The following is a 16204-nucleotide window of genomic DNA, read 5'->3' as shown; positions in this document are numbered from 1 at the left end:
TATTCATAACAAGAGATGCATTCTTAACACACTTAGTGGTCCATAAAAGGTTTTGTTTTGAACATTATATTTGAAAACATTTACAAACTCTCCCTACATCTATTTCATCATATCTCCAGGTCATAATTATTTACAACATAACATACAGTAGATACAAAATCAATATACTATCCATGAAACAGGTTTTCTTACATGTCACATAACAAGAAAGATTTTATCATATATCCAGTTCATAATTATTTACAACATATTGTAGATACAGGTCATAATTATTTACAACATAACATACAGTAGATACAAAATCAATATACTATCCATGATTCAAATTTTTCTTGCATCTTCATTTACACAAATGAAAGAAATAATATCTTCATCGTTTTGGTACTCTATTTATCACATACTTCATAAACTAAAATTATTTACAAATTGGCTTCAATGGTTAAGAAATGATTTAATCATAACAAGAGTTGGGTTCTGAACACACTGGTCTATAAAGATTTGGTTTTGAACATTATATTAGATAATATTCATAAATATTCTTCAAGTGGTTTATAAGAGGTCTCTGTCATAAGTGCCACAAAAACAATTGTGCCAGCTGCTGCTGCAGTGTAGCACAATGATTAGAACCAAAAAGCCTTAGCGTTTCCATTTCTTTGGTTTGAGAACCTTTGTCTGCTTCTGCTTGTGCTGAACATCACCATATTTTGCCTTTTGTTCCTGTTTCTGAAATATGACATAAGGACTTGGCTTTTGATTAGAATCATATTAATTAAAATTTACTGTATTTATTAGGCACATGTATCAAACAATACTTATCAGTTTTTAATAATCCTGTGAATGCTACATCTATTACATCATTGTCATAAATCCTGTATTTGTGGTTGCTGTCATCCGAAAAGCATGAAAGACTTTCAACAGAAGTCTTTACTGTCAGCTATACAAAAATAGTTTTCCTGCTCTTTTTGTGCCCAAAGTGAGGATACCCCACTTCTTTCTAACATCTCGTTTCTAGGGACAGATGATTGGGAGGTGAGAGTGAGTACTTGTGATGTAATTCTTACAATTATACACAACAATAATTATTGTTTGATATTTCTAACTTCAAAACTGATCCTCTATCACATCTAGTTCTCTACCTCTCTAGTGCACACCCTGTGTCATATTTTGATATTCAAAATTATATGTCTTCTATTCTCAAAGGCCATCATTTAAATAATAATAATAATAATAATGTTAAAATTTGTATAGCACCTGAATCCAAGGTTTGCTCTGAGGTGCTTGGTCAAATGCTCTGTTGAAGAGAACTGTTTTTCGTTCTTTTTGAATGGAATGATGTCTGACAAGTTTTTCAAATTTTCAGGTGTTTGGTTTTCAAATAACTTTTCAGGTGGTTGGTTCCATAACAGAGGAACTGCACCTTGACAACAATTCTTTGTCTTATTGGCAGCCAATGCAGTGTACATAATGTTTGCCTGCACCAGTGATGAGTCTTGCTGCTGCATTTTTGGACTCTGGTGAGTTCGTTGATACACTACTGCGATATGCCATTTAATTGACATATGTCCTACATTTAACGTTAATTCCTCTATGACTACCTAGTATACATCACATTTAGATCTTTTGTGTCACTAGTGTATATGTCACATATCTACATTGTATATGCACATCACTAGTCTAATTTATTACATCATATCTATGATGTCACTTCTGGTCTCTTTTCTCTTCTGATTGTGACACCAGTTATAGTTGAGCAGTCTCTCAAGTTAATAAAGAACGGTGCACTCACAAGCTGCTGAACAAGTCTTTTGTCCAAACTCAACTCACAGTACCTGTGACAGATTGCAGTTGCTAGCATTGTAACCATTTGAACTTGGAGTATGTCCAAATTTGCATTGATAGCCCCTCCCTGTCTCAACTTCTCAATCTGCATGAACAATACTGGTACTTGATGATTCCATGTAAATTAATCTCTCCAATAATGCCATGAGTAATTCTAGTGATTGATACTGAGATGTGGGAATAGATAAGAACGACTTAAGCTGTGGTGTGACTGGTGATGACTCATGAAGTGCTGTAATTGTCTATTTACTTCCAAACTGCTTCCTTTCTTCAATCTTTGGTAAAGGCCTAGAAAAGTTAAGTTGTAAAGCTTTCTTTGTCATAGGGCAGATAATTCACAGTGACTCTCATTTACCTAAAAGAAACCTCTCTGCCCTTCCAGAACAACATATGTGGACCCAAAGCTATCCAAAAATGATGACACTATTCTTAAAAACACCAATTGATCACTACAGTCACATGAACATGCCCCAAGAACATAATAACTATTACAACTTATAAGAAGACTAGACTAGTATTAGTTTAAGTTTAGTGATAGCAGTTACAAACACAGGATTTATGGCAACAGTATAATAGAGGTGGAGCTGAGTACGAAATTACAAAGAATATGTCCCAAATTTACATAAATCATATAGAACATTATATGCAACATGTGCAATTGAATAAAAGCTCAGTAACAGAACTTACCTTTATTTCCTTTCTGTAGTACATAATGACATGGAAAATATGTTCAGCGCATATGCTTGGTGGTAATAGGCCAACTTCCTTCTCCTCGTCAGTGTCATCTGCATATACTCTCTCGATTATACCTTTAGGCCACAAAGAAGAGTTTTTAAGCTGATCGGAAAGCTGTTGCTCCGGATCTGCATCTGTTGACTGCAAATATCTGTATGCATATTTTGAAAGTGCTGTCACCAAAGATTGAAGGAAATCAAGATCACCGAAGATCACAACTTGACTGACTGCTGCTATTGCTTCTCTTGGAATCTCTTTCCTGAATTTGTCTTCCAGGGAGTCCACAACATCGGAGGCCATGTGTTTTTCTACAGCTTCATACAGTGCAACAATATTGTAGAGATATATATTTGAACAAAAGCCATGAATAGTTTGGACCCTGTAAGGAAAGAGATACTGCCACGAATCTAGGAAATCAGTCAGGAAACGTTTCCTGTCTTTGGGAGATACTGGTGTTCTTTTTACCAGACAAAAAGTCATCTCTAAGTAGTTCATAAGCACTTTACGGTCAGCTGGATCCATTTTGTCCACTAAGTGTTCCATTTCAGGACTCAAGGGTTCTTGTTCTAAGAGTTGTTCAATCTCCTGAAGAAGGAATGATGTTGTATGCTGGATTTCACCAGAGAAAGAAATACTTGGGAAACTCTGTCCAATGTCAATGTATGCTTTGTTCAAAAGACACTGAATTGCTATGTCTTTCTCTATCTGAAAAAAATCATATGTCACTTCTCTTCCATGTCCACAATTAGTGTTGCATTGGGAGAATTTCAACAGCTCATCAAAGTCAGGGCCTTTCATGATGTGCTGCACTTTAATATCTTCTACTTTCACTATTGGGACTGTAGCACATGTATTTGATCGCAAAAGAAAACTACTTGACAACACATCTTGCAGAAGTGTTACAGTCATTGCTTCATCTAAGATGCGATTTTGCATTCTTATAAGAACTTCTAAAACTTTGTATACTTGGGATTCTTCATTCACAACAATACACTTTTGCAGTTCAGTATTTGGATGGATATTTTCTAAAGGCCCCAAATCATCAGCATACATGTCTAGGAGAGACTTCATCTTTATGATCTCCATCCAAGACTGCAAAAAGTCATCTAAGGTTTGTTTTACTTCCTCGCCAGTGAGTTCACTCCCCCTACTAAGAGAATGTCTGAAATCTGCAAGTGTTTTCTTGCTACATTCTCTTTTCTTGTATCTGTAACTGATGTGTTTCACTGTACAAATATGCCATTGTATTACATTCCAAATATGCTTTGTAAGGTTTAATTCTTGCTCATGATACAGCATTAGTGAGAGCAAAGGAAACATCTTTCTGGAACTTGTCAAAAGAAATTGCATTTTCAAATTTTCAGGATTTGGTTGAGTGATTTCTCTCCACAAGCGGGGTAATGATTCATAGCTTTTTCCTTCCTCAAAAACCTCACAAACAGAATCTTGCAGAGACCAGTCATCCATTCCATAGATAACTTTGAACTTTTCAACATCTTCCTTGATAACATCATATCGTCTTTGCACAAGGGCAGAAATAGTTTCAGATATGTGCAATTCAAACTCGTCTCTTTCAACTTTTGTGCCAACATGCCACTTTACATCTGTCAAGAACACACAAGTTTGCCTCAGAACAATATGCATGAAACGATTGAGCTGTTCATCTCCCATACTTAAAAGCGTTTTCAGGCATTCCCACTGGCATAACAATCTGCTTTTAAAGTGATTTGTCACATCCATATCTTTGTCAAGGCATAGAAGTGTTTGTAATTCTTCATCATTTGTATATCGCAAGGCTAGTGCACCAGTTAAGCAACTGAAGTATATGAACTGAAGTACCCTGAACACTACCTGTGGCATGCCACGCACTGTTTGCCAGCAGATCAGTGTCTTGCAAGCATAATAATCATATGATACTTTTGAAACATCTAGGTCAGTCATAACTTGATCTTGTGATAGTTTCCTTGAGCAGTTTGGACAATTGCTTTCCACCTTGAATGCGTTTCTGTAGCCACATTCACAATCTAAGAAGTAAACAGATGATTTAGTGACTGCATCAGTTTCATCTGAACATCCAGGGATAGACCTCTTGAGACCCACACATGGGTTGCATATGCACTCCAGGAGAACATGCAGACCGACTTCAGAATCCAAACTTGGTGCAGCAGAAATTATTGTTGATAATGTGTCTATGATCACAGATACCATATGGTACTCAGTAACAGTAGACGGAACTTGGAGAAAGAAAACTCTAAATTCCTCTTGCTGACAAAGCTTTGAGAACAGTCTCATCTGATGATCAGGCATATGTTGATCTTTAGCCTCTTGTACAAGTTTTTGTGATATATCTTCTTCTGATCTGTTTAGAGTTCTTGCATTGGAAGCAAGACAGAATTGGTTCAACGCATATGCAAAGAGGCTGTAAATTACATCACCACATTTCTCCTGTAGCAGAGTTTGAAATGGCTTCATATCACCCTCAAGGAGGCAGTTTGCTGCCTTTTCTATATCAGAGAACAAACTTGTGTGAGACAGTACCATTGGATTTTGCTCTAGAAACTTCTCTGAGTTATCTGAAGCTGGCTTAATAGAAGTCAGATATGCCAAGGAACTGGAAAAATGTATTTTCATATTAATGCATGCTGTTATGCCTCCTCCCTTTGTCAGACATTTGAGGAAATATGTTTGCATTCCTTGGATTCTGCTTGTTGTAGAAAGGGTTTCTCCTTCAAAAAGTTGATTTACTTTTTGCCAAGAGTTATCTTTTAGGCTGTTTTCTTCAACTGAAGTAACCAGGCATTGCAGTGCTGATTTGAGATATGCTACAAAAACCAGAGATTTAAAAGTCACTTTCTGTGAACACATGTATTGTCTCTTGAGCTCAAGAAGTTTGTCAAGAAACTCGGATGGTTCCTTTTGAAGTTTTTCACTTACATTTGCAAATATGTGGTTTTGCAAGAGGTCGACAATAATACAGGCTAGTGGGGAATCTTCAACTTGTGCTTGGCTTCTTCTCAACCACTGGTCGAGTATTTTGAAAAACTCATTCTCCAGTAAGCTATCTGTCATCAGTTCTTCTGGATCATGTTCAAATTGCAAGTAGATTAAGTGATGTAGTACTGAACCCAGGAAGGCAATATCACTTCCATCCTCCCCACAATCATAATAAATGCCAGACAATGTTTCAGCAAAATCTGTTTCTGCATTAGCCATAAGACAACAACTTGCATATGATGCAAGAAAATGCTTCAAATCTTTGGAAGGTATATCGCAACTGACCTTTCTCACAAAGTCTTGGAGTACAAGCACAGAATGTTCAGAATCTAAGGTGTCAGTTGAAAGCTTACTGCCTATATCCCAGAAATCTGTTTCACTTACTCCATGAGGCAGAATGATGAGAGAGGCCATATCACTGCATACTCGAAGTGTTTGTAATACCATAGGCTCGACACTGACATCTGAAGTGAGTGACAGAACTAAATTGACCAACCTCTGCCATGTTTTTACAGTTTGTACCTTGCTCAGTTCCTGTGATGGTATGAGATATCGGCATGCTAGATCCACAAGGTGTGCTGCTGCATCTGAATCAGTGCTGTGTTCTAAGCTTTCAACTGAGTTTCTTAATGACCTATCATCTTGTTCATCACTTCCACTAATTTCAACAGCTTCAGGTCTCATATTGTTCCCACCACTAGACATATCTGACTGTTCAGCACCAGGTTGAATTACTTCTGGATCTGTGTGCAGGACCTTTAGATCCTCACCAATAGATTTCTCTACACATGTGTCCATATTTTCCATTGTTTCATGGACACATGTAACTTGCTGGCAACTTGCAGTAGCAGATTGCACCATATTCTGTTTCTCATCCTCTCCATTATCATCTATGGGCAAACTGATTTGGTCTACACATCTTTCTTCTGTTCTGTCATGATGGTCTCCTTTTAAATCCAAAATAATGTCTTCCTCATACAGCACTGTCCTTTCAATTCTTGGCTGATCATGATCTGTAACTTCCATTCCATTGTCATCTTGTTCTTCATGGTACACACTTGTTTTGATTTGCTCAATTTTCTTAACCTTTTCTGTCAGTTGATAAGTATGTTTCAGTATATCATCAAGTGATACATTCAGCTGTGTGAGACAGGTATCAACAAGTATTAGTTCTGATTGCAACTGATACTTAAAAATCCATGCTGTTACATGAAGTTTAGTCACAAACATGTCAAATGCATCTCTGTCAAGATAGGTACGACTTCTTACTGCATGACCAGTAACGTCAATCATTTGATCTTCTGACATACTCAAAGGCAGTTTTGCTGTGAACCATTGACAGAAATCATGAAAGTAGTCACCAAACTGTTCTTCTCCATAGCTGTATTCAAACATATCTGTGGCAACAGTATTTACATGTTTTCTGAATGATTCAATTAGTAACTGTGTAACTCCCTTGTCAATACAGTCACTTTCCTCAGTTTGTTTGCCCCTCCATAGATCCAAGAATATACTTTCAAGACTTTCAATAGCATGAATAAAGTACATACTAAAAGGGAATTTTGTGCCAAAGGTTGACATTTTGCATGGGAGACATTCCGGTCCCTTCGGTTCTGCAACTCCTGATATGTCAACAACATTTTTATTCAAGACAAGGCATTTCCATAGCCCCAGTTTGTCCTGCTTCATTGCATTATCAGCTTCTGTACATACACAATCCCACCCATTTAGTCTTTCAATGGTAAACACTAAAGCAGCTACTGGATGCAATAGTGTTGATTTTATTTCTTCCAAAAGTGCATTTTGCAATGTCATGTAGTTTTTCAATTTCACAATATTGCATGCAGTTTTAAGTTGCCAGTTCCTATCTTCTCTGATAGACTCTGTCTCTTTGATCCATTCCTCAATTCTTTCAAAAAAGACATCCACAACTGTATCAAAATTGGTCATTGATTTAATACTGTCTATGGACCGAGACTTTTCTGTGTATCGTATGCACACAAAAGCTTCAAATAGAGTTTGTAAAGTGATCCCACTCTTTCTCAGATGTCTTTGAGCCATATCTGCCAGTGTTCCACGAAGCAAGTCTTTCAGTGGAATAATGTGAGGCTCTAGACAATCGACTATCGCCATATCACATCCACTTAAAAAGTTCACAAGGCCTATTTGGCTGCCTTGTGTAGTCCTGTCCACATGTATGATGACAACTACATGTTTAATGATCCCTGCAGAAGTTTCTGTTGATAAATATCTGTTCTGTTCCAATTCAAGGATGGATTTTAACAGAAAGAAATGTTGTTGATCAACATGTGACACTTGTATGAACAGCCAGTTATGATGTGTATCAGACCAAAACTGTTGTATGCTACTTGACAGCTGCTTTTCAGATTTGAATGACCCCAGCTTTTCATACTGGGCATGCAAGGTACTGATTTGGGTAACTGCTGGAAGGTCAACATATATGTTACTGTGAGTAAATATGATTGCATATATTCCAGTGCTACAACACTCCAACATGTGTTGCAAAAATGTCTGCAAACCATCATGTATTGGCAGAGAAAAGTATTGTTCTCTTATTGATTTTACAAGACTCTTTTCTTTTGTCATCAAAGCTGAATTTTCAGCCCGAATTATTCCTTCAGGAGTACAGAGTTTGATAATCTTCTGCAAACACATGTTTCGAAAATCATCCCTGTCATCAAGTGTACTCTTGTATTCACTGTGTACCAATGATGGGATCAGATCTGAACTGAATATTGGAAGGAGCTCTGTTGGACTCATGGATTCAAAACCTGATACTTTGGAAATGTCTTCAATCCATGACTGCAGTTGTGCAGCAATCACCTTTGCTTCAGGAGCAAGCACATCATTCATAACTAGTCTTTGTTTTTCAAAGCGATTTAGGAATGGAGGATCTGACAAGTCAACTTTCTGTTCTTCCACCAGAACAATGCACCTAAAGCTATCAGCCACTTGACACAATGGGTTGCTGTATGCACCAAGTGCTATTCTGCAGTTCTTTTTGCTCCCAACTGTTGTGTAATTCTGGTTAAGCATATCATACAGACTTCCATAGATGCTTCCCAGATCTTTCAAAATAAGCGTGATTCCTTGTTCCATGCAAAAGATAATCTTACTGAGGATTCTGTAGCTGTAGTGGTCTGTCTGATCTTCATCAAAACAACTGCCCAAGATAGTGATATATGGACGCCTGTTCATTCGCAGAAGATCTTCAACAATGCCTAGAGATGAATCTCCTCTTGTTATAAGCATCAAATGTCTAGCAGAAGTGTCCTTGATGTTGTCCTCAATAAGTTGTAATAATGATGGAAAACATTCATCTGTCAGATCCACAGGTTGTCCTTGTTTTGTCATCCGTTTTAAGTGTTTGTTGAATGTTTGAATCACAAATTTGATTTCCGATTCCAAACCTCCAAAGTTACGCAAAAGTCCTTTCAAAACAACTTGAAACCTATTCTTCAGGCCAGATGACTGAGATTCTGATTCCCGAGAAATAAATTTAACCAAAGAGTAGAAGTCTCTGAGACCATGAAAATTCCTGATGTTTTGGTTTTGAACATATTCAAAATACGCATATGCCAAAGCTTCCAAAACACAGTCAACTTCTGTTGACAAATCTGAGTATGTGGTACTGTCTATCGATTTGGATTTGTTTGCTTCACTGCTGAATTCAGCAATAGACACTGCTGTAGTGTACAACTCCTTAACAACCATATCTGGTCTTGAAAGATGTACTGCACGGTTCATTTTGGCTGCATCTAAAGCCCAGTTTGATATTCCAACAACAGCAACATCTGGGAACTCTTTCCTCTCTGGCTCTAATAGGCTGTGCAGGACCTTTAGTGGGTTATATGCAGATACTTCTGCAAGACCTATCTCATCAAGTATTACAACAGGTAACACATCTTCCTCTTTGTTATGCTCTCTGTATTTCTGTGCCTTTTCAAAACCTTTATGATTCCATCAGATGTAGACGATTCTGAACCTTGATACGACACATAATACAACTGAGGTAACTTTTTGAAGTAGCCATTTTTGGAATCTTTCCCTCGAAGATTGCTTTTGAGAAGCTGTAGTGACAATGATTTACTGCACCCAGGCTTACCAACAACAAATATTGGTATGTGCTTCAGGACACAAACCAGTATGACAAACACATTCTCCTGAAGTGCGGTGTTTCTGGCTATGCCATCAGGAAGTTCCATCTTGTCAAGGATTGCCTTCTGATTTTTCGTTATTGTTTCCAGAACAAATTCATCACCAACATTTAAACCATGCTTTTGTAAAAGGCCTTGTACATATTGTCGATATTCTTCCCTATGTTTGCTTTCATTTAGTCTTGAATGATACGAGTGTGCCAAAGCCATTATGACAGCTTCTGTTTCCCTCTCATCTGTGCTGTTGCTGTTATCAGAGATTTGTGCAAGCATATTATCTCTAAACCAGGACACCAAGAGTCTACACCTATTCACATCTCTCAAACTAACACAATAGGGATGATTTTCAACATGCCTTATGAATTTCTGTGACATTACCAATAGATCTACAAGTAACTCACAGGGCAGAGATTCCAAAGTTTTTGCGACCATACTGCCTATGTATGCCTTTTCATCTGATTCTGTCAAGCTGCCATAATCCCACACATAGTCTACCATTCTCTCTGGCAAAGGGTGAACACGGTAGACAAGTTTTGACTGTTCATCACTTTTCACTTTAGTAACAAGTCCTGCTGTTAAAATGTTACATTCTTTTCGTGTCTTGTAAGGGTTGCAAGCTGCCATTATAGCAAGGTTTGGTGGAAGAATCTGACCCTTGAATCTGTGGTGACAAAGAAGCTCATTCAAAATTCCTAAATGATCACATGTGTTTATTTCATCAAAAAAGAGCCACACTTGCTTTCTAAATTATCTTTGCACATCTTCATTGCATCTAACACACAACTGGTCACATCTTCTTCCTCAATGCCTGCATGCATGTTCTTGGCAATGAAATGAATACCACATACACTTGCAAGGCACCTTAGTAAGCTGGTCTTTCCACATCCAGTTTCTCCCATTATTATCACTGGGATATGTGCTTTTATCCTCATAACAATTAGGATCATTTTTAGCAGGTTGTCTGGTGTCATTTCATAAGACTCAGGTATTTTGGTTTCATCAAGTGATCCTGCAATATGTTTCAATATGTTCTTCAACTCTGAATTAGGCAGCGCTGAGAAATCAGGTAGTTCCTTCTTCATCTGTGTCTCAAAGAGAGTTTTGACATGGTCTGGAATTTTTTTCAAGTCTCTATACAGGATTGAAAATGTTTGGATATCTTGAGAGTGGAAAGCTACAATTAAGTGATTGCTATCCTCCCACTGGATCATGCCCTGCACTCTATCAGCCATTGTTGCTGCAGTTGTCATATCACTATTGCCTCTGGGGACACACTTCTCACTTTTCGTCCATACAACAGTCTGTTTTTGTTCCTGCCGACATGGCCCAACTGATCTTGTTGCAAATTCAGTTGATGAAGATACCAAAGTCTCTACAAGTGAACTCTTCACTGTGTTGTCACCAACCATGGAATACAAACTTGATGTCCTCAAAAACAAACTGCAGGACATTTTCTTCAACTGATCGGCAAGTACATTCAACAAAATGTTTACTACTGAAAATGACAAATCTCCAATTGTAGAAAAACATTCTCTAAGAAGGATTCTGCACTGATCTTCACGAAGTGGTGCTTCAATATTCTCACCAGCAAAATACATATCTGTTGAATCAACTGTACCATCTTTCAGCTTCTGCAGATAGTGACAAACAACTTGAACTGCACTGCCAACTTCCTGACTAACTCTTAAATTTGTAAAATTTAGCCAAGGAAGTCTTTTCTTTTCAAAATAGCAACTGGTTTGCAAATCATTTTCCAGAGTGTGGTTGATTGTGTTGGCTATCTCAATACGTAAGTGCCTAGTTGTACAGGGAAATATGTTAGCACCACAAGACATAAACCTCAGAATGCAGAGTTTGAAGATGAAAATGTCAATTTCCTCAGAATTAGATACATTTCCTATGTTGATATGAAAAAGGTTGTCCCGTTCCAGTGAAATCTCTTTTAACTCTGACATCAGTGTCATGTCAGTAACATTACCACTAACATCTAGGGTCACAACACTGAGCCCCTTATTAAAAGCATCACATTGAACCTGTTCAGTTTTTCCTTGACCTGGAAGATCAGATGTAACAACAATTACATCAGGCCACAATTGCTGAATGCCTTTTGAGAGTGCATTGTTTAACATAGGTCTTAGTTTATGGATATTTTTGGAAAAGTGGTTCACAAGAGGATGATTGATGTTTCCTCTACAAATGACTGCCAGATATTGTATCCTTTCTCCAAGTTCTTTTAGTTTGTATACAAGTTGAAACTGCACTTCATTTCTCAATTTCTCTGCATTAACAACACAGTAAAGTTGTTTCTTAAATCCTTTGTATTTGCCTCCAACTGATCTGTTGAGCAACAGCTGTATACTTTCCCATGTTGTATTTTCAGTACAGAAAAGTACTTGATGATGACATGGTATGCATCCTGTGGTGTTCCTATACAAAGTCATCAGAGTAGGAATGATATATGCATTACTTTCACTCCAGTTGAGGACATACAGTTGACCCTCTTGCACCCTCTCCAGAGGACGTACCTGTGTTGGGTCAAAGTCTTCATCTTCAGGAAACTCTTGACCATTAACAATGCTATTTCCAAAAATGTCATCTAATGTAGCACCAATGGCATTTAAGTTGAATTCATCACATTCTGACATCCTTAGTTTATGTTGTGAATACAACTCTTGTGCTGTGTCTAAACTGCCAGGTGTGCATCCAGCACTTTGAAATAATGAAAACAGTGCTTCCCTGTTCAACCCACCCTCAAGGAAATCTTTGACTTGGGTAACTTGCTCTGGATAGAAATGATTTAACCAATACCATTTCTCCCTTGCTTTGTCCAGAGCTTCATTCCATTCAGATAAAAATAATTTCAGTCCTTCCTCCTCACCTGCAAGGTGCTTTTTCTCCTGAGAGATGACATGTCCAACATGATAACTGGGATGCCCAGTAGAAACCAACTGTTCATACAGTCCTGCTATTGCTACAGCACAATCAACCAACTCAGTAAATTTACTCAGTGCAGATTTAAGACTTGTGTCTTGTTCGGTAGATTCTGTGTTAACTAACAGTAAAGCTCTGCTTCTGTAATCATTCAATTCATTTGAATTCAATAGTTTCTCTCCTTTGTCTGCTCTGTACTTTAACACAATACGAACCTTACTCCTGCTCAGTATTGTGAATGAAAAGCTTGCCTTATGATCACGAGTCAATGCTTTTACAATATCCTTGGTCACTTCACCTCTGTTGGCTAAATTGTGGTAGAGAGAACGCAAGCCATGCAGATTAGTATTACACTCCCTCAGTTTGTTGTCTAACTTTGTAAGTTCATTTGCTTCAACTGACTTCTGCACAGTCTGTAGAAATAATAGTACTGAATGCTGCAAGGAACATTCAATTAATGGTCTCAGGAACCTCCGTACATCAATGAGAGATGAAACCGTTACTTCCTGCACTGACTGTTCAGAGTGTTCTTCAACTGCATCAATTAGATTCCGAAGATCTTCATGTTTTATTTCTTCAATGAAATCAAGAAGGTGTGTTGATTCAGAAAACTCTTTGAGAACATCAACAATGTGCCGGTCCATCAGTTTGTCTATTTCTTGAAAGGTTTCACTTGCAGTAATTAGTGATTCCAAGGTGTCCTTGTGTGTTTCAATTGCACTAAATGCTGATACTGCTGTGGTAAACTTGTTATCCTTTGTAGCATCAAGGTTAAGTACCTTCAGAGAACGTTTCAATATGTCTGTCTTGTCAATGTACATTTTGTAGTCACATTCCAACTGTAGCGCATCCTTCACCGGCTGAGGAACAAAGCTGTTCATTACTTTCTCAGCTGTTTGTATTTCACATTCAAGATCTTTAATAGATATAATGTGAATATCTGCGATAGGAGTGTTTCTGTCACTGCTTAATCTTTTCCAGTATGTCTCAAATTTTCTTTTTGTCAATTCCATCAGATCACATACAGTTGTTACTAACAATGAACCACCACCCTGTAAAACTGAGTCAGCACTGAGCGAGTTTCTATACATTTTCAAGAAGACTTTTGATTCCCAAAGATATCTGTCCATTTTGCATATGTTTAACATGCTTTTGAAATCCTCAAAGAAAGACCTGTCCACAATGCTTTTCATGGCAATATTCAGTCCTATCTCAAAGTCCTTTGCCTTCCCTTGCATTCTGTACATCAATTGTTGAAGAGAAGGTATCTCCATGGCTGCATTCTCAGTCATTATAATGAGCACTTCTAAGACACATTTCACTTCAATATCAGTTTCTTCTACTTCACCTAGATACTGCTTCATGCTTTTGACTATTCTGTCATGCTTCTCCAGTGGATCAAGAAATGATAGTGCAATGAAATGATCTTTTTTGCACAAATCATTGAGCTTTCTGATAACATGAAGTTGTATCTGTCCATCTCTAAACTGCTTGAAGTATTTGTCTCTACATGTCAAAATGTTTCTTAAGGATTTGTTGTTTCTGAACGGCTGGTATTCAGAGTGCATGCAAGCACAATGACACAGTCTCCAATGCTGCAAGATGATATATAACATATCATCAGAGTTCTCATGTATTATCCGTCCAAGTGTATTGATTCCAATTTGAATTATCTTCATTCTGCAAATATGACAAAATATTTACAATAATATCTTGTTCCACATACAGGAGCTAACAGAAAATTATTTCTTTAGGGTTACATATTGATTGCTGCATTGTGTGACAGAAGCATGCAGGCTATGCATGACATAGCTTCTGCTTTATACTGAAATACATGTTTCGTGTTTTATATATCTGGATAGAGTTGTATCAAATTCTCACTTATGACTACCGATGTGACGTTAAATAAATATCACTTCCATACAATAAAAATCTGTCCATAAAAAAATTGTTTATATTTATTAGCAGACAATAAATTAACTATCACCAACTAAGTATTCATCCTTTAGTTACTGTAAATTTACCAATAATTCTTTACTAGCAAAGAAGCACTTACTATAGTCCGTTTGGCTCAACATCGGACCGATGAATTGCAATCTTACTCGAAAATAACTAAACATAGAATACTCAATGAAACACTAATCATAATCATAACATCAGACAAACTCTGTGATTTTTTTGCAGAATTTATGACCTAAAAATATAAAAGTTGTTTAACAAACTATCATTAAAATTTTGACACAGTTCACTATTTGTTACGAGGGAGGACTGCAAAGGGAGGAACAGCCAGGTGTACGCGGAGAGCACGTGCACAAGTGCCGACAAAGTCATTGATTCATTAGCCGTCTCCATCCTTTTCTGCACACCTGGCTGTTCCTCTCTTTGCACCCCTCCCTTGTAACAAATAGTGAACTGTGTCAAGATTTTAATGATAGTTTGTTAAACAACTTTTTTATTTTTAGGACATAAATTCTGAAGAAAAAATCACAGAGTTGATGTTTTGATTATGATCATTGCTTCATTGAGTACTATATGTTTCATAGTTTTCGAGTTAGATTGCAATTCATCAGTCCGATTTTGAGCCAAACGGACTATAGTTACTGTTTTTTTCTGTCAAGTGGTATGACAAGAACCAGGGTTAGAGAAAAAGTGTGTCATTTTGAGAATTCTGAATTACCATTCATTACAGATTAAGATATAATGACCCAAGAAACATATTTAAAGAAAAAGAAAGTGATTCACTTTTTTCCAGTATATAGAAATTTATACACATGAATGCCATGAAATGGTGAGTGGTAGACATTACTGTGGGTTCTCAGATAATTCATTCTGTCTCACATCTTCCAATGCACTATTGTCAATGCAAGAGAATAATCATTCTTGAATATAAGCTGACAACAGAAATACAAGAGTGAATAAAAGCTGTTGAAGTTAGATCATTGTCTTGTGTTTACTGAGGAACTATGGTAAGATCCAAAGGCCCTCGAGTGCTGAAACAGTACGTCTTGCACATCCAAAATCATCAGAACTGAAGTACGAGGGTATGCAAGTTCAGGTAAAGGTACATCATTCCAGGTGTCAGCTAGGACTATACTGATACCCAAACAACCTTTAATTACTGACAGGTGACGTCATAAAGAGACTTTAAAATACCTTGGATACAAGCAGCGAATTCCCATCCACTAACTTTTCTACCTGAACTCGAAACAAGATCAGCGAGGCTGTCTCATCTCTATTTATATTTAGATCTGGGCATATAGATTGAGTGACGAAAGTCTCTCCACAACTCTGTCTGACAAAAGTTATGACTTCAACATTCCATAATGTAATTTTTTTATGAAAATTGATATTTTATACTTATCCTGACTCATGCTTAATTGCTTGTCTCTTTCTTCTTGCGAATGATAGTGGAACACTTGAATCCCCTTTTGAAGCTCCCTTAAAAAAAGCGGACGTAAAATCACTCACCCAGTGTTATCTCTCTTTAGACTCTTTTGGCGGGAAAATATGTCACATGATCCAACATG

At 37.3% G+C, this 16204-nt stretch overlaps 1 protein-coding gene across 1 annotated transcript in view; it reads right to left on the bottom strand.

Moving 5' to 3' along the window:
• Positions 1-262: 262 nt before the first annotated feature.
• LOC124258825 overlaps positions 263-16204 on the bottom strand; it is a 33556-nt gene continuing 17614 nt past the window's right edge. Inside the window, exons 3-4 of the mRNA XM_046692918.1 lie at positions 2527-14357; positions 263-723 (exon numbers count right to left, since the gene is read on the bottom strand). Coding sequence (XP_046548874.1) covers positions 637-723; positions 2527-9336 — 6897 coding nt within the window. The 5' untranslated portion in view covers positions 9337-14357 and the 3' untranslated portion in view covers positions 263-636. The remainder of the gene's footprint in view (positions 724-2526; positions 14358-16204) is intronic.

This window comes from Haliotis rubra, unplaced genomic scaffold (genome assembly GCF_003918875.1).
Source record: "Haliotis rubra isolate DU_JTF1 unplaced genomic scaffold, ASM391887v1 Scf70, whole genome shotgun sequence".
In the NCBI taxonomy this organism is placed as follows: domain Eukaryota; kingdom Metazoa; phylum Mollusca; class Gastropoda; order Lepetellida; family Haliotidae; genus Haliotis; species Haliotis rubra.
This window is presented reverse-complemented; position numbering and strand designations above follow the sequence as displayed.